Here is a 17,104-nt window from a genome sequence, read left to right on the forward strand (position 1 = left end):
TATAAAGGTAAAGTCTAAGTAATGGGCCGTGTGCATTTTATACGTGCACCGTATGCGTAAATAAAAGTCATTAAAAGTTAGAAGTCCTTAGCGAGACTGAGTCTTTTCCATAGAGCTTAGGTCCATCTCGATGTCATTCAACTTAGAATCGATATTGTCTATGGACATACCAATAAGTTTTCTGAACTTTGATATTTTACTATCTGAAACCAGTTGATCTCTAGCGTATTTGATATTCCTAATCATTTGTCTTCTCTTGAACTGCTTGTAACACAATTCTACCATCAATTTTATGGATTCTTTCTTTTCGAATTCATTAGTAGCTTCCGTAGATGAGTCCTTTGAGAGACAGTTTTCCTCATCCTGTACTAATGTAGCAAGTGACAGCGCTTGCGACCGCTCCATATAGTTATCCAATTCAATGTTTTTCATCTTCAGCTGATTTTGGGCGGATCCCAACGTATTTCTATTATTTGAATCGGAGAGTGCCTTTTCTCTTGCGTTGGTGTGCTTCAGTTGGTTCTCGATCTCTTGGATTTGCTCTTCTTTCAGCTGTATACTATATTGAAGATTATCAAGATTATCTTCAATTATGTTGCTCAAAGATTGAGTAAGAGAACCCAACTGAGCAGTAGACTTGATGGTTGGAGATGATGATTTTTGTTCTTTTCGTACTCTTTGAGCATCAGGTCTACGTAATCTGTTCACAGGCTTCACTAATGTTGGTGGAGATGGTGGATGCAATTTAATTGCTGGAGTTAAGGATCCTTTCATTTTATCAATTGATAAGACATCGTTACGGTCGACTATGTTGTTTTTCCTAGTTGAAGTCTGTATACTATCCACTGTGGTGTCATTGAAGTCGTATTTGCTGGTGTCATCTATACGCTCTTCTTGACTGTTTCGAGGAGTGTTCGCCAAGAAAGTTGTCTTGGGTGGAGATTGTAGAATCTGGGCAGGAAGCGTTGGTTGAAATATATTTGGAACTGTGAAACGAGACAGTATCATAGATACTGTCTGATTTTCACCGTTAAGAATATCTGGTGACGCGCCGAAATATACTAATTTCTGGCATAAATCAACGTTCTTATTGAGGGCTGCTAAATGTAAAGGGGTATTTCCCAATGTATCTTGGTGATTGAGTGACATTCGCAGCAGTTTCTCATCCTCCTTGGCAAGTGTATCCAATATAGTGTCCATATAATACTCTATGACATGAGGTTCTTTGGACCTGTTTACTGTCAGCTCGACTAGGTAGTGCAAGGGTAATCTATGATTTGCATCTGGTGTTACTAGACATGGATTTAACATAGATATTATTTGTTGGAAAGAAACGGCTTTGTAACAATTGTTGTAAAAGACTGATTTTGTCAAACAATTGAAGCCCTTATCATTACAACGGAGAAGATCTGCGTCTTGGACTAGTAGTACTCTAATCAATGGAATGTTTGACATAGCGACAGCCCAATGTAAAGACGTATGTCCTTGGTCATCGATTAAGAAGTTTATGTCCAAATTGGATGGAGGCCTATAAAGTGCTTCGGGTAGCGTAGGTTCCACGGAATCGTATTCTGAAGATAAAACCTCCAAAATGAGTTCCTTATAATATTCTGTGGACACACCGTTCTTATCATGAGCTGATGAGAGTGGAGTTGGTGATTCTGATGAGCTAGACGAAGCTTTATCGTTGGAGGAGAAAACTTCCATTGAGGATCCTGTGGATGTAACGTTTGAGATCATAGACCCAGAAGAATGCCCCATATTATTACTGCCAGCATTGCCCTGCGTCATTTGTTTTAGTATTTTCATGTTATGCTGAGATTTCATGTTAGAGTTGACTGGCACTGGAGCCACGTTGTTTGTAACAGGTACCATTTGTTGGAACTGGTGTGTTTGTGGGTATGGATAAAATTGCAAAGGTTTCTGAGTAGTTTGGTATTTGATTGGATGGTTTGCTTGAGAAATAATATCAGGATTCACCTTACTGACCGGTACCATTGGAGTATCTTGTTCAGAAGCCAAATTAGGAAGCTTTTCAGTACTTTGGTTACTATTTTGACTCTGATGATGATGTTGCTGTTGAGGTGTTTGAAACATAACATTGTGTAAGGGGGACGGTTGAACTGGTTTATCCTTTTTCCCAGATCTCCTTATAGATTTTTTCTTCATTGGGGTCTTTGCATTCTTCTTTGGTGTTTTCTTATAAGCTGATGGTGATGTAATCCTTGCATTCGGGTCCAATTTCTTGATCTGAGATACTTTTGATCTTCTAGGAGGCATATCATTTGGATCAGGAATAAATTCTACAATCCTTTTGACAACCTTATTGTTAATATTGTATTTTTCCACCAGATATTTAGTCGATTCCCAGGGTATCCAGGTCCCCTGGAATCGTCCATAACCACCCTGAATCTTTTCATGTTTAATTTCATTGGCCTCTTTCTCCAAGATCTTGGTTCTCTGAGCCTTTGTAAACGAACCGGCTTTGAAAACTTGCGTTATGTTCAACCAATTATCGTTGCATCTTCTCATGATAAGGCATGGAGGTTTATCTTTGGTATAACATTCATATACATCAACGCCCGCGTATGTAGCAACTTCAATGAAAGTTTCCGATTCGCTGTCATAACCACTTGTCTCCGCCATAGTAGGTTCCTCACTGATTTTCTTTAAACTCCCATCGATCTGCCTTTCATCGATCATCGAAGAGGATGCTCCCGTGGATGAAGAAGAATTATTGGTAGCACCACTATTAGCTCCTAATAAATTAGAATTGAACGGTTTCAAAAGTGTATCATTCTCAGAATGATGATGAGTGCCCATGTGCATTTGAAGGATAGATTCCTTGTCAAAAACGTTGCCGCTATGATGCGACAAGTGTTGTTCCATAATTACACGAAAGAAATAAATGCACACGAAATCCTAATTGTTTTAGACAAAACAAAGCAAAGAAAAGCACGCCAGAGTCAACAAAGCGTTTCGAGTCGAGTGTCACCTTCTGCTGCTGCTTCTGCTTCTGCTCCTGGCAATGTGATCTCAAGCTCGCTCACTTTGTAAAATTCAACGTAAAATATACCACGCAGTTACGGTTATTCTAGCTTTTCCACCAGTGCCCAAAAATGTATCCAGATATCGGAGTAGCAGACCAAATCAATCTCAACTGGAATGCTCTGATATTTAGCTAAGTTCACGTAGCCTACAGACACTGTTAATAACAAAGGTATACACAAATCATAAATGACATTGTAAAGTGCGTGAGAAAGTCTGCTTTCAAAAGATTATAATCTTTATTTTAAACTGTGATCAAATCTCTTTACCCAATTGGGAAAAGAAAGATTAGATGCCTCACCAAAAAAAAAATCTCAGATCTCACATTTCAAACCTCACTCCAGTGTGTTCCCATATTCAAAGCTGAGGCAACCTTTCAAAACGCCTAGAAGGGTCCGTATGACACGAAGGAGTAGGGGGGCAGAAACAGTCTTAAAAGTGAAAAAATAAGAGAAAAATCAATAATCAGATTATATTCACGTGTCAGTATTACCCGGGACACTCACGTGATTCGAAACTTTTAAGTGTTACCCGGTAAATGAATTTTATGAAATGTCGAGAATGCTTTTTCCAGCTCAATGAAATTTGGAAAAACTGAAGTTATATTGTAATTGGAATTTAAATATTGTCAATGCAATTGTATGCATTTGGTTCGTCCTACTAGGGAGTGTTACATAACTCAAACTACAGATACGCAGATAAGCAACAAAGTCTAATTCATACTTTTTTCCCTCACATTTTTCCTTCTCCAGACAGACAGAGTCCTAATTTTTTGGTATATTGTATATTGTTCCGGCCCCACCCTTTCCTACGATTAAGTTACTACGGTTTGAGATACCTAAAGAAATACGACAGCACGGGCACACTATAATTGGTAAAACAGATCAATAAGTTATAACATAAAATGCTTCCATTATATTTATTGACCAATGCAAAGGGTCAAACAATGCATGTTGAACTAAAAAATGGAGAAACTGTGGAAGGTACGCTATCTGATGTAGACAATTGGATGAACTTGACACTTTCCAATGTCACTCATGTAGCTAGTGGAGAGACTTTGAAATTACCAAGCTTCTATTTGAAAGGTTCTTTCATCAAGTATGTTAATTTGCAAGATGATATCATAGACAAGGTAAAACAACAATGGGGTCAAAACAGAGGCGGTAAAGACGATAGAAGAAGAAATAACAACTACAATAATAACAATAATTATTATCAGAATAGGGATGGTAACAGAAGAGGTGGTAGAAGAAACTATCAAAACTCAGGTAACAGAAGGGATTACAACAACAACAATAATAATAATAATAATAATAATAACAATACTCACAGCCATAACAATGCAGGATCTCGTCGTTATAATATTCAAAATAGATCACAATACGATGCATCATCCAATCCACAGCTTTCGTATTCGCAGGCGTCAAACAATAGTAATCAAACTCCACAATTTTGATTTAACCTCTTTTCTCAGCATTTAATTCTTAAGTATTTGTGTGTCTACATGGTTACATATTCAATCACTTTTATTGCGGTTAAAGAGACTATTTTGTTGGCTTGGACGGTCAAAAGTCTATAAAAACATCTGTTTCGATTGCATTCGATGCGATATCCTAAACCTTTTTCTCGTTACTCCTTTCACACTTTTGAGATTTAAAACTGAATTTGGGTTATGAAATTAAAAGAACTACCTATTAATTATGATTCAGAGTTAGTGAACCTTAAGTTCAAAGCAGTATATCAGTGCTTTATATATTAAGAGTATGTGAGCATGGGTACCGTGGAAAAGATCAAATGTTGTTATTTTTTAAATTACTCTATACAAAAATGCTTGGTTTAGAAAGTCCATGCTAGATATGCAGTATTATATAGGAGAAATATGAGACTCCTGAAGAGAGCCGGACTTTTTTTTTTTGGCCTCACTTTAAATATAAGAGGCGAACTTATTTAGCCTTGTTATATTCATTCAGCTTACCGATGAACCACAATGAGCTTAGGTAACTTAAAGATCCAAATGCTGTCCAGCAGAGAATGTTGAATAACGTACTATAACAGACAAATAGGAAAGATGAGATGAAATCTCTGTATCTGGCAACAAAAATCAAATACAAAATAGAGTACGCTTCCATATACCATGCAACTGCACCACCCATATGAAATGCCTTCCATCTCCATGAATGACATGCTTCTAGAACCCTTCCTATAACGTTGTCCCATTTGAAATTCAAAGAATCATTACCATAGTTTAGATGAATGTAACAACCAATAATGGATAGAAGGCAGATACATATGCAAACGATAACAATATTACTCAAAAGGAATCCGTATAAGTAATACAGAGTAGTCTTTTGTAGCCAAAGTGATTTGTAAGCAAATAACAACTCCACGTATATTAGAGCAAATGGAATAAGTCCAAAGGTGAGAGTGATCGCAATAGGATTTTTTAAGACGAACGGAATAGAGTTCTTACTCTCAACGTACAAAGGCCTAGTGTCATGTTTGTTCACTTCTGCCAATGCAAAGCTATTAAGCAAAGTATTTGTGGAGTTAACTTTTAAAAACCTATCGGCACATTTCCCACCAATGATTGATATTGGAACGCAAACAATGAAATAAGCACCAAATAGTAATGCAACGGTACCATGGGGTAAAGTATTTGCAGCATTATTGGCCTTAAGTATGTAATTCAATAACAAAACGATAACCAAAGTAATTCCCGGTAGAGTTGATCCGAATATGATTGAATTGACCAATTTATGTTGAGACATTTGCCCCTCAAGTAGAGCACCGATGAAAGATGATGTAAAACTACCACTGATAAATAGGAATACTGCGCAGGTGAGTACAGAGCTGCCAATACGATGGGTATGATTCAATGAACAAGAAATAATCAAAGTTCCAAGAGTGGTGAAAAGGAAATGAATACCCATAGAAACGAGCAAATTCAACTGAAAGAATAAAGGAACTCTAGCCTTCGACCATTCCGCAGCTAGTTGAGTGGTAATCGAACCATCAGTTTCCTGTCTTTTCAAAATGGCTATGACGATCAAAAGCAAACATGAAGTGACAATTATACCATTAGCGAAAGTAATCCAATGGAATTGATTTGAAGTCGATTCCTTTAACTCTCCACCATTAATGAAGAAATTCCATCTGTTTTTCCAATCCACTTTGAAATCTTCTCTCCAATACACGGCATAAGTGAAGGAGATAAACTCAATATCCTCATTAGTTGGGTCGATCTTATAGGGAGTATAATCCTTGGAGGCGCCAGGACAGTGATGATCTGAAACGGATTTCGGATAGACCTCAAACCCAACAATGGTATTTTTGCCCTGATCGATGGTATGATAACGAATTACAATCATGACATGGTTATTAATATAGGCCTCATCAGTTTCTGGATCGTATTGACCCAGTGGGAACCCCGATGAATAGTATTTTTTCTTATCTTTGGTGTTAAGATACGTGGTAGCACCTGGTAAATCATCATCGGCCAACCATTGGACGACGTAATTCTGTTTAATTAATTCATAGGCTTGTTTCTTCCCCTCACCGTTAGTTTTCCTATCACATAATCGCACACAATCCTCGTCTTTACCGAACGTCAGCTGATAGTCCGATTGCCATTTCTTGTTCCCGTATAATATGTCACTGAAAGTCAAGGGTAAAGGTTTCATGTCCTGCGACGGTGGACAAGTGAAATGTAAGTCGTAATATCCATACGAGAAATGAGTTAAGTCAGATTCGACTTTGTTCACAGTGATATCGACCTTATCACCATACTCATAGAAGTTCGGACTCAATAGTCCGTACTCTTTGAAAACTCCAGTGTGCTGCTGGTACGACGAAGAAAATTTGAATGGGTTGGCATCTGGGGAAGGCCGACGATGATTTCTCAGCCTTGGAAGAACCCATATTAGACTTAAAAGTACCAGTAAACTGACTAGAACCGATCTTGATTTCAGTTTCATAACAAGAGTTTAGTGGTGGCTGCGTGTGTTAATGGTTTATGAACTAAAGCGAAAGACAGAAATAAATGAGGAACAGTATGAATAATTGTGTTAAGGAAATATAATAGTTTAATGTCACACACAAACACGGAGGGCGGATACCAGTGTTCTTCGATCAAAAGAAAAAAACCCCAGGAAAATTATTAACCAAAACCAAAACAAAACCAAAACCAGGACAGTAGTATAATACAGATATATATATATATATATATATATATATATCCTATCAAAAACCTCAGAGTGAAGTCTTGTTTACCATTTAAACTTTCTCCTCTACTCTTTTCCCTTTTTGCCTGAGATATGCTTTAAATATGAAAAGCTCATCTCGAAGAATAGAAAATCGACAAGGAAAAATTCTGAAAAATCGTTTTTTTTCTTCTGGAAAAGGAATCATTATCCTGAATAGTTAGTACACGGCAGCGATAAGATGGATATATATATCTACGTACATTACTCTCCACGTATGGGGTCTATATTAACGTAACTGTATTAATATCCACTCTACACATTCTGTAAGCTATTCGTAAACATTAATTATATAATATGTTAATCTGCCCTTGTGCTGTCTCTCGCCTTCTTTTATTTAGTCAGGCTGAGTGAGACAATATATCCTCTGTGACTATCTAAAAAAAAACAGTTTCCTCTGTGCTGGCCAGTGTCTTCTTGTTCCAGACCCTTTCTGCACATAAAGCTCTGTTTTTGTTTTCCGTTTGCCTTTCCTTAAAGCAGATCAAGAATCGATTCAAAAATTCGAGATATACAATACGTGGTGCATGGGTGCCAGAGGACAATACACATGTTAGCGTAATGACCGGGTAACAACTTCTACTGAGGCTCAAAAAAGCACATCACGTGACTGTAATTATTATTGTTATCATTATGTCAGGATAAATTTCAAATCTAGAAATCATATTGTTTTTGTATACATAGATGAGGGAGAGGTGCAATGTATGTAGTGCACTGCAAATTTATCAAGAGAGAACTTAAGAAGTGCTGTTGGTTTCTTTAAGTTAACCAACCCATGCTATTCCATTCTGTGCGGCAGAATGCTGGTGGAAATGTGCCTGCTCATGATAGTTTAGGTGGTCACAATCAAGAAATTATGGATGCATCAGTCTTCAACGGCCTGCCGTCTGCAACCTCCGCAGCAGATGCAGCAGCAACAGCAGCAGCTGCCTCTGCTTCAAATTATGTTGATTCATCGAATCTCTCACATCTTTCAGAGAAATTTAAAAGACTTGAAACTCTAATCTCGGATCATTTATCACAGTTGAACATAGAATCCGCCGTTTTCGTCTCAGAGTTGTTATTTGCGGAATGCTCGAATCTGGACGAATCATCTCAGGAAAGAGCGCTTGCGAATTACTTTTACTCTCTATCCCTGTACTTGAACAATGACTTTCATACTGCTATGCATGTTTCCTCTGAAAGAAGACATGATAATCTTGCATGTGCCTACGTATACTCTCGATGTTGTTTGAAATTGAAGAAGAATTATTCAGACGCTTTGGATTGTCTATTATCATTACAGTCCTGTTGGGACACCTGTCTATCCCATTTTGGGTATCCGAAGAAATCAACAATCTGTCTCTTAGTAGGGAAGTTATTCAAATTATTGGATCACGAATCTAAGAGTGAAACTTTCCTCAGATCTTCCTTGGATGGGAATCCTTATCTCTGGGAAGCGAGCACAGAACTTTGTGTTCTTCGTTCAAGTTTGGTTCTTACGGTATTCAAATCCCAGAAGAATGCGCCTACACGCTCGCAATCATCTGCAGCAATGATGACGGTACCACCTCCAAACTGTAGTATGGATTCCAGATCTAGGAATAAGCCTCAAACTCCATTTAAAGCTCCATCCAGAAACAGACAAAACCTTTCCAACTCCCAAACTACATCCTTATTATCGGCTTCTAACGTTGGTGTATCCATTTCTCCTCATTTCTTTAAAAAACACACAAGGTTTACTACAACACCAACTACTGCAACTTCAAGTGCAAATGTAACCACTACAAACACATCTTCTATCGATACTAAACATCTCGGAACTACAACACCATCGAAACTGTCAGGAACAGATTCCCAAACCAAGTTGTTAAGGTCTCCCATGGATAAAAAAATTATGACCAACAACTCATATCAGATGCCAAACATTAGCACTTTTGACTCAAATTTGGATGAACTTTTCTCCAACTTCATCCATATAGAATATTGCAAGTCAAGGTATGATTCATTCAAAGCCATCCGCATGATGCAAAATCGCATTCCACTACAGATAGCGGTGTCTATGCCTTGGTGTTTATCCACATTGGGTAAGCTACATTTTGAATTAGTTAATTATGAAATGGCTAAATCTTACTTCACGAAATTAAGAACTTTACAACCTACGCGGTTTCAAGATATGGACACCTTCTCAACCGTTTTATGGCATTTGCAAGACAAAACACACTTATCCGCTTTATGCGCGGAGCTATTAACGTTGGATAAGTATAACCCCATTGCCTGGTGCAGCATGGGGAATCTTCATTCGTTAAATAAAGATCACGACGAAGCCATTACTGCTTTCGGAAAGGCAATTCAATTGGACCCATTCTTTGCTTACGCTTACACTTTACAAGGGCACGAGTATTCTAATAATGATGCATTCGACAATGCAAAATCTTGCTTCCGTAAAGCTTTAACTATCGAAAAAACTCATTACAATGCACTTTACGGACTTGGAATGTGTTGTGTCAAACTTGGAAAGTTTGAAGAAGCACTATTATTCTTCGAGAAGGCAAGAGCCTTGAATCCGGTCAATGTCATTTTGAATTGTTGCTGCGGCGTTGCGTTAGAAAGATTACAGCAGCCAGAGAGAGCTTTGAACTTCTACGAATTAGCAACTGAGTTACAACCAAACTCGTCTTTAGCATTGTTCAAGAAATCACAACTTCTATTGAACATGGGACAGTATTCTTCTGCGCTACATAATTTTGAAAGATTAGAATCACTTACCCCTGATGAAGCTCATGTGCACTTTTTGCTTGGTAACCTGTACCAAATTGTGGGTAAGAAGCAAGATGCAATGAATCAATATACTATTGCAATGAACCTAGACCCTAAAGGTAGTCAATTAATAAAAGAAGCCATGGAAAAATGTCATGAACAGGGTTGATAAATCTGTTATATATCGTTACAAAAAATCTACTTGAACCTTCAACCAAATTCTTTCACACAACGTGTTTTTACAGTTATCTATATAGCCTTCAAAAATAGCGTCTCCCAGTGTATATGAGTGTTCTCAGATGATTTGAAGATTATAATATTAATGATAATAATACAGATAGACGAAGGACTAAAGATCTACATAAAAAATACTACACAGTCGACGAATTTCTTTGGAGAATGATCAGTGAAGATCAAATACGATTACTCATGAACTTAGGATCCAGGCCAAAATATTCTCCTCCTTGAGTTGATAGTGTTTTCGAACCAGTCGATGAATTTCCAGTATTAGCAGTCGTATTTGAGGTTAGCTGACCAGCCATTAAATAAGGACTGGTTAATCCAGACGTGATAGTCGTATTATGCGTAATACTTGGCGAGGAAATATTAGCAAAATCTTCAGAACTTTGAGTTTGCTCAGCTCTTTGTTGATCCCATAAGTCTTCGTCATGTTCATTCAGTGACCTTTGCTGCTCTCTCAGTCTAGTTTCTTCACGCGCTTGGGACAGCATTTCCTGAGCTTTTGTTAATGAAACGGTAGGCGTCGCACATGAACTGATAATAGGAACTGAAGTGTCAATGTCAATGGTAGCTTTGATAAGAGCTGCTATCCATGCTCTCATCTCCTCTTTGGTGTCTACTGCGAAGTAATGTACACGAGGCTGAGTAAACGTTAGACCTTTCTTGGAGCCAGGTTGAGGAGGAACCAATTTAAAGCAATAACGCCCTTTACCAGTGCTAGCAGCATAGAGAGAAACAAATTTGTCATCTTCTTTTGCTGGCAACACTCTATGAGCGGTTATATCAATCAATCCACGTTCTCTATTTTCGGTTGTATTGGCAAAGTACGACAATCTGGTACCATGCAACGTAAAGAATCTATTTTTCCAAACACCCATAGCACCAGTACCCTTCTTACTCATCCAACCTGAACAATCTGCTTCACGCATAGCTTCGGATATAGTAATACTACGGATACCTTCCGTGAATGCGGTAGTTCTTTGTTTTCCGACATTTTTCGAGCTCGTACCGCGAGCTGTTCTCGGTTTAGTTGATTCACTCACAGACCTATTTTGATTAACATCCGGTTCGTATAAAGTATCTTTCGCGTCATAAAATACATCCGAGGCAGGTTCTTTAGCGCTAACAGAGCGTCTCTTAGCTTCTTTTCGAGTTTGGGGGTTTGGAAGGTCTTTAATAGGAGATGTACTTAGCATCATCGAATGTCTTTGACTAGGCGTACCGTTATCAATAGTGTTGAAGGGACTAACAAATGAATTCTTCCTGCTATGAGAAACCGACGTCCTTCTTGATGTTTTAGTATGTGCAGTATCTGTCTCGGCATGCTCATCCTTCTCTTTGAAAAATGACAGCAGAGAAGAATTCCTTCTATGCCTTCTTTCTGAGTTGGCTTGGGAAGGTTTTCTACCATGATTGGTAGAGTATGAGGTAGCTCTGGAATGCCCGTATACACTAGAAGAAGGTCTTTCCATATTAACACCAGTTTCTGCATCAGATTCACGATCGGCCTGTTTATTTTCTGTATTTTCCGACAGCATTGATATCCTGTTAAACAGTTCGACGAAGGATCCGCCTGATTTGGTTTTGACATGTCCGGAGTAGACTACACTACCGCGATTCTCTGAAACTTGCTCAGTTGGACTTGGGTTTCGTTCGATAGATTGTGTTTCCTTGAAATATGGGTTTGGAAGGCTAGGGGTACTAGAAGTTGGACCCTGCTTCCTTTTAGGAGGAAATTCGAACTGGTCGTGAATCTCATCCTCCCTCGATTTTTCCTCCTTTGCCTTTGCTTTACCATCTGCCACTTGTTCATATATCGTGGGATGTGCGTATTTGGAAGTTTGAGCACTGGACATTGCGTTAGGTTGAGGTGACAAGAACCTACCGCCAGAGCCAGAACTAGAAGCACTAACCATAGGTGATTTTGGAGGCTGGACTGGTGATGGGTATGAAGGAGGCTTTGGGGCACGTCTAGGCGACGCGAACACATCTTCTGAAATATCCGGAGCTTTAGTAGTTTCATTAGTAAATAGCAAGGATGCTGGTCTAGGTTTCTGAGAGCTTTTGGTGTGTGTTCCAGACGATGGGGTTACGAAGTTCTTTGGAGTTGGAGTCGAATTTGAATTTAGTTCCTCCATAGATTGTGATGTTTTCCTTAGGTGGCCTCGATACGTTGGAATATCATGGTTAGAAGGTGAGGTTATCGTTATCCCAGCATTTTGTTTGAATGATGCAGCGGGCATCAAACTATTCCTGTTATTGGCAGAAGTGCCATTCTGGGTCGATATTTCCTTCAAAGCCTCAATTTCTTTAAAGATCTCAAAACGAGTTCCAAACGAGTTTATCTCCAATTCCTTCAAATGCGCTAATTCTAGTTCCAAAAGAATTGTACCTGAAATTTTATGCTTTTGGAACCTCGATGCTGATTCCACATCGAATCCCAATGAGATGAGGTAAGCTGTAACCTGTTCCGGAACCCAATTCTTCACATTTTCTGGGCGTAATTCGTTGGTTCCAGTAGAAGCCAGGCTATTACTTTTGGTGAAATCTAATGATGAACCTGAAACAAGTCTTTTCAACCCAGGTCTTTGATCATAATCGATGGAATCAGTTCCAGAGGGGAAAGAGTCACCCCTTAACTCTTCAAGTGCCTTATCTATATCACTCATTGTGCTTTTCATTGATATGTTCCTATCCACAGGAACTTTTATCATGTCTGAGTTGGGCGCTTTGATATTATCAAATTTCCTATAAGTTGCGGGTTGTGCAGTTTCTAACGGCTGAGGGGTAGGTAGCTCACTGGTGGACCCATCCTGGGACGGGTATGAAAGATTTGTATTGCTTCCAGAGGCAAACGGACTTGCGATTCTCTTGGAGCTTTTTGCCCTCATCAGGGCTGGTTTGCGTTCCATAGCAATGACTTGAGTGAAAACTTTGGGATACAGGCCTTCTTCTTGTGTTCTTAGATTCTTACCAAAATACCAACCATCGTTATACGACCCATCATCGGTGACCACTTGAATCTTGTCTCCAGGCCTCATATCTAGTTCGTCATCCATACGCTTACTGTACTCGGTGATACAAATAAACAACGGGAATGTTTTCTGCGGCTGAAACCCTGCACCTAAGGGTGTTTCTCCAACAGATGGCACGCCTCCACTGGTACTCCGTAAATTAGTGGTATCTATATGGGTTAGCTTAGGTACTTTATTAGATGCCATACTGATTTTGTAGGTATTTCTGGAACTCGAACGGTATGATACGGCTGAGATGCTCTAAATGAAGTCCAGCGAATTGTTGAGATGAAACGTATAAACTATGAGGAAAATGGAAAAAAAACAAAACGAAACTGCTCTATTTGCACCAATATATAATTCGTCCACGTTAGCAAACCTCTTACCACAATTTTGAGCACTTTCGGTGACCAGACTATACTACGACCCTTGATGGTTCTTATGTTTTGGTTTTTTACGAAGTGCAACTTACTTTCTAATGTTTGTTTCTTTAAAAGTCCACGTCTTGCTTCCAAATTTCCATTCTGTTCCCAAATAGCGAATGCTCGTTACCCGGACTTGCGACCGATACCTAACGACTGGTTCTTCATGTTACCGTTGGTGATTCATCCTTAATTACGGGTCTAAAATACATAGTACTATCATTTATTGTCCAACTATATGACCGCCATATCAAGCGCTGAGGAAAGCTGAGATAACGTTTTTCTGTATAATTTGTATTTGAAGTAAATGTCCGTCATTTAATATGAATGGGATTATGCATTTGTTGATGAAAGAGAAAATGATATCATTCTGTGAGGTTTGGGGCAGCTGTAGGACCTGAAATGTAAGTTTTTGTACCCACGAGATGTATTCGGGCATTCCTGATAAGTCTTGCTTTCTGAAGTGTGTCTTGTTATTGTTCAAAAAGGTCGCATCAGATGAATTAGTAGAAAAAGAACTCTTTCTATTAGATGGGGTATTGGTACCTCGAGATGAGCTGGAATTAACAGAACCATTCATATTTGGGATTGATGACGATTGTCGGTTAAAGGGGCTAATTGAACTTGATGCTCTGCCTTTATGGTCTGGATTGTTTTCGCTTGAAATGTGTTGAGACCAACGTGACATACCTTTCATTTTTTGGAAAATGCTTCTCTTTGACTTCGTCGAAGCTATACTCTTGTTTCCCGAACTTTTCGCACTAATTATAGATGCTGAATCGCTTCCGTTAGCACTTGGTCTGCGTTTGGAGTTCAATATAGAGCGATGAACAGTCTCTCTATCCTGATATCCGGGTTTCCTCAGCGGTGGGCCCATAGAAAGACTGGGTGTCATCATTTGCGGCTGAACACCACTCAGTAATGACGCCTGTACCAACTTGTTTAGATACTGAAGTGTACGTGCAATAACTTCCACGAATTGAGAGTCACTTCGACGTGAATAATCATCAAGCGTTTGGCTCAAAGTCTTGATCACATTAATCTTCAAAGGAACGTTCTCCACAGGAAAATCACTGCCATGGTGATATATCCATAGGTCCCACGTATATTTATCTAATGAAAGATGCAACGATACCACTACTGGTAATTCACTTTCGAAACTGGATCGTAACTTCTTTAAAGAGTTGACACACCTGTGGGCAACAGATAACTTAGATTCTTCAGTGAAATCAGCCAATTGTGGGGTTAGATCAAACACAGAAAGATAGTCCTCGAACTTCTTAGTAGCACAGCTGGCACTAAAATCATTAATGGAGTCTAAAGTCGGTGAACCAACTTCTATCAGCTTATGATTACTTCTTCCTGAGATGTTTGAACTATCTGAGTATAGCGATAGAAACGATTCACTCATCTGCGGTTCAAGTTGCTTTAGAAAACCAAGTAAACGAAATCAAAGGCTCTGATGTCACTCCTACAACATACAACTGACTTCAACGCCACTAGAGTATTGAATTTGCCAGGCTCATGTCGTTGCGAGAATGATAGGGTTCATTTCTTACCTTTAACATAAATAGCTTTTTGTTGATGATGTGCTTGGTCAAAATTGAAAAAGTCAACTATCCGTCTTCGGTTTCATAGAACACTATACAATTAAGGTACAAGACGATGGTAATGATATAAGATTTGAAATTTAGACGTGTGCCAAGCTACTTTTATCGATTGATAATGTCACAGCCAATCTTTCTCTTGTCTTCATCCATCTGAACATCCTGTAAATGGAACGCTTACTACCTCTATGCGGTAAATATATATGATTGTATAACTTACATCGGGTTCAAAAATCACTTTTTGACTATTAGTTAGAAACAGCGGAACTTTTGCTGTAGGATTGAGAACAATGATTAGGATGAAGAATGAAAGTTTAACTGCTGTGATTACTTTCAGTCTTCGGTACAGTATTGCATTTGATTAACTATATTTGCCGCATAATACATACCATTTTTTGGACCTCTGAACCTCCTAACGTATAAGATAAAGTTATCGTATTCGATTATATTATGATTAGCATTTCGAACAAATCGAAAAGTAGGAGACCGAAGTTCTTGCTCACGTTTTCCATTACACAGCTCACCAATATTCCCCAATCATCCGGGTATTGTTATTGTAAATGGCATTTAAAAGATGGTACTGGTGCGTCAAGTTCAATCATCGAACAAGAAGGTCAGAAAATCGATACCAATCATCAAAGCAAAGGAACTACCGAGAGGATATTTGTTAAAAACCATAGAGCTAAATGGAACTATACTGTGGAACCTCCAATCAAATTAAAGTTGCAAGTTGATAAGAATAAGACACTCTCTAAGAAAATTCTAGTTGTGGAGGTTTATTTTGAGTTCTTGGAAGAACTGAATAAGAACGAACATCCGGAGGGAAGATTTAGCCATCATAATCACGCTTATACACAGAAAGTATCCGGAAAGATTCTTTTGGGTAATGTGAGCATTGATGTCACAAATTTCATTGATCAGAATGGAACTGAGTTCCATGATCGGTTCCTTCTACAAAAATCGAAAGTTAATTCAATCCTCAGTATGTCCATCAAGATGCAGTTACTCAGAGGGAAATTTGATGATTTTACGCTTCCGAATGGAGAGCAACTATCCCAGAAAATTAAGGCAAACTTAGAGAATTTCACCGATAATAATTCAGATACCTCTTCTAATGTCACTTCACCGCTTTCCTCTGTCCACCCACCCGATAGCGCTGGTTCTAGGGTATCAAGTACCACGCATAAAACATCACATTTAGCACATCCAAAGCTGACGCATCAGCCTGGGGAGACGTTAGCATCATTGACTATTTCTAACCCAGTAGTTGAGAAACTTTATCAGAAAACCTTTAAGTTCCCATGGGACCCTAGACCCGGTGAATATACTCCTCAAGAGTGTATCGAAGATATTCTAGATGGGGGAAACGGATGGGCAAAGAACGAAAAGGGGATAAATTTGATAGATTTAGAGACATTACAGATTACCGATTTAGTAAACGATGATTATCTATTAGCGTCTTTGCTTGACCAACAGGGTATACACTACAAACCAAACAACCTAAATTACAGTTGGGATATATTAACCTCGAAATGGAGACAATCACAAAGCGGAAAATCAAGGAACGATTACTTGAAAGCCAACATCCAGAACTACTATCAAGAATGCAATAAATCAGGGTTGGATGAATATGCTGCAGAAAAAATCAAGGATGCTAAGAGTTGGAAAGTGAACTATAGCGCCACGGAAGAAAAATCATCAAAGCCAAACTCAGACGCACAATCTACCCGTTCAAGTCATACCCAGTTAGAACAGATCTGATCAATATTACGTTA

The 17,104-nt window shown here is 38.7% G+C and overlaps 7 protein-coding genes across 7 annotated transcripts; 3 read left to right on the plus strand and 4 right to left on the minus strand.

The window, feature by feature from the left end:
- Nucleotides 1-87: 87 nt before the first annotated feature.
- Nucleotides 88-2,889, minus strand: SWI4 (SBF complex DNA-binding subunit SWI4; the record flags this gene model as incomplete). The annotated part of the gene is made up of 1 exon (XM_454890.1): nucleotides 88-2,889. The coding sequence occupies one exon, from the start codon at nucleotides 2,887-2,889 to the stop codon at nucleotides 88-90; it is 2,802 nt and encodes a 933-aa protein (XP_454890.1).
- Nucleotides 2,890-3,952: 1,063 nt separating this feature from the next.
- Nucleotides 3,953-4,504, plus strand: LSM4 (U6 snRNA complex subunit LSM4; the record flags this gene model as incomplete). Its single annotated transcript, XM_454891.1, has 1 exon — nucleotides 3,953-4,504. One exon carries the CDS (start codon nucleotides 3,953-3,955, stop codon nucleotides 4,502-4,504), a length of 552 nt encoding a protein of 183 aa, XP_454891.1.
- Nucleotides 4,505-4,991: 487 nt separating this feature from the next.
- Nucleotides 4,992-7,022, minus strand: TMN3 (Tmn3p; the record flags this gene model as incomplete). The annotated part of the gene is made up of 1 exon (XM_454892.1): nucleotides 4,992-7,022. One exon carries the CDS (start codon nucleotides 7,020-7,022, stop codon nucleotides 4,992-4,994), a length of 2,031 nt encoding a protein of 676 aa, XP_454892.1.
- A 1,060-nt stretch (nucleotides 7,023-8,082) lies between these two features.
- CDC27 (anaphase promoting complex subunit CDC27) lies at nucleotides 8,083-10,215 on the plus strand (the record flags this gene model as incomplete). Its single annotated transcript, XM_454893.1, has 1 exon — nucleotides 8,083-10,215. The coding sequence occupies one exon, from the start codon at nucleotides 8,083-8,085 to the stop codon at nucleotides 10,213-10,215; it is 2,133 nt and encodes a 710-aa protein (XP_454893.1).
- Nucleotides 10,216-10,459: 244 nt separating this feature from the next.
- On the minus strand, nucleotides 10,460-13,507 carry KLLA0_E20879g (uncharacterized protein; the record flags this gene model as incomplete). Its single annotated transcript, XM_454894.1, has 1 exon — nucleotides 10,460-13,507. The coding sequence occupies one exon, from the start codon at nucleotides 13,505-13,507 to the stop codon at nucleotides 10,460-10,462; it is 3,048 nt and encodes a 1,015-aa protein (XP_454894.1).
- Nucleotides 13,508-13,972: 465 nt separating this feature from the next.
- Nucleotides 13,973-15,133, minus strand: KLLA0_E20901g (uncharacterized protein; the record flags this gene model as incomplete). The annotated part of the gene is made up of 1 exon (XM_454895.1): nucleotides 13,973-15,133. One exon carries the CDS (start codon nucleotides 15,131-15,133, stop codon nucleotides 13,973-13,975), a length of 1,161 nt encoding a protein of 386 aa, XP_454895.1.
- A 646-nt stretch (nucleotides 15,134-15,779) lies between these two features.
- KLLA0_E20923g (uncharacterized protein) lies at nucleotides 15,780-17,090 on the plus strand (the record flags this gene model as incomplete). Its single annotated transcript, XM_454896.1, has 1 exon — nucleotides 15,780-17,090. The coding sequence occupies one exon, from the start codon at nucleotides 15,780-15,782 to the stop codon at nucleotides 17,088-17,090; it is 1,311 nt and encodes a 436-aa protein (XP_454896.1).
- Nucleotides 17,091-17,104: the final 14 nt, after the last annotated feature.

The sequence above is a fragment of the Kluyveromyces lactis genome, assembly GCF_000002515.2.
Source record: "Kluyveromyces lactis strain NRRL Y-1140 chromosome E complete sequence".
Classification (NCBI taxonomy): Eukaryota; Fungi; Ascomycota; class Saccharomycetes; order Saccharomycetales; family Saccharomycetaceae; genus Kluyveromyces; species Kluyveromyces lactis.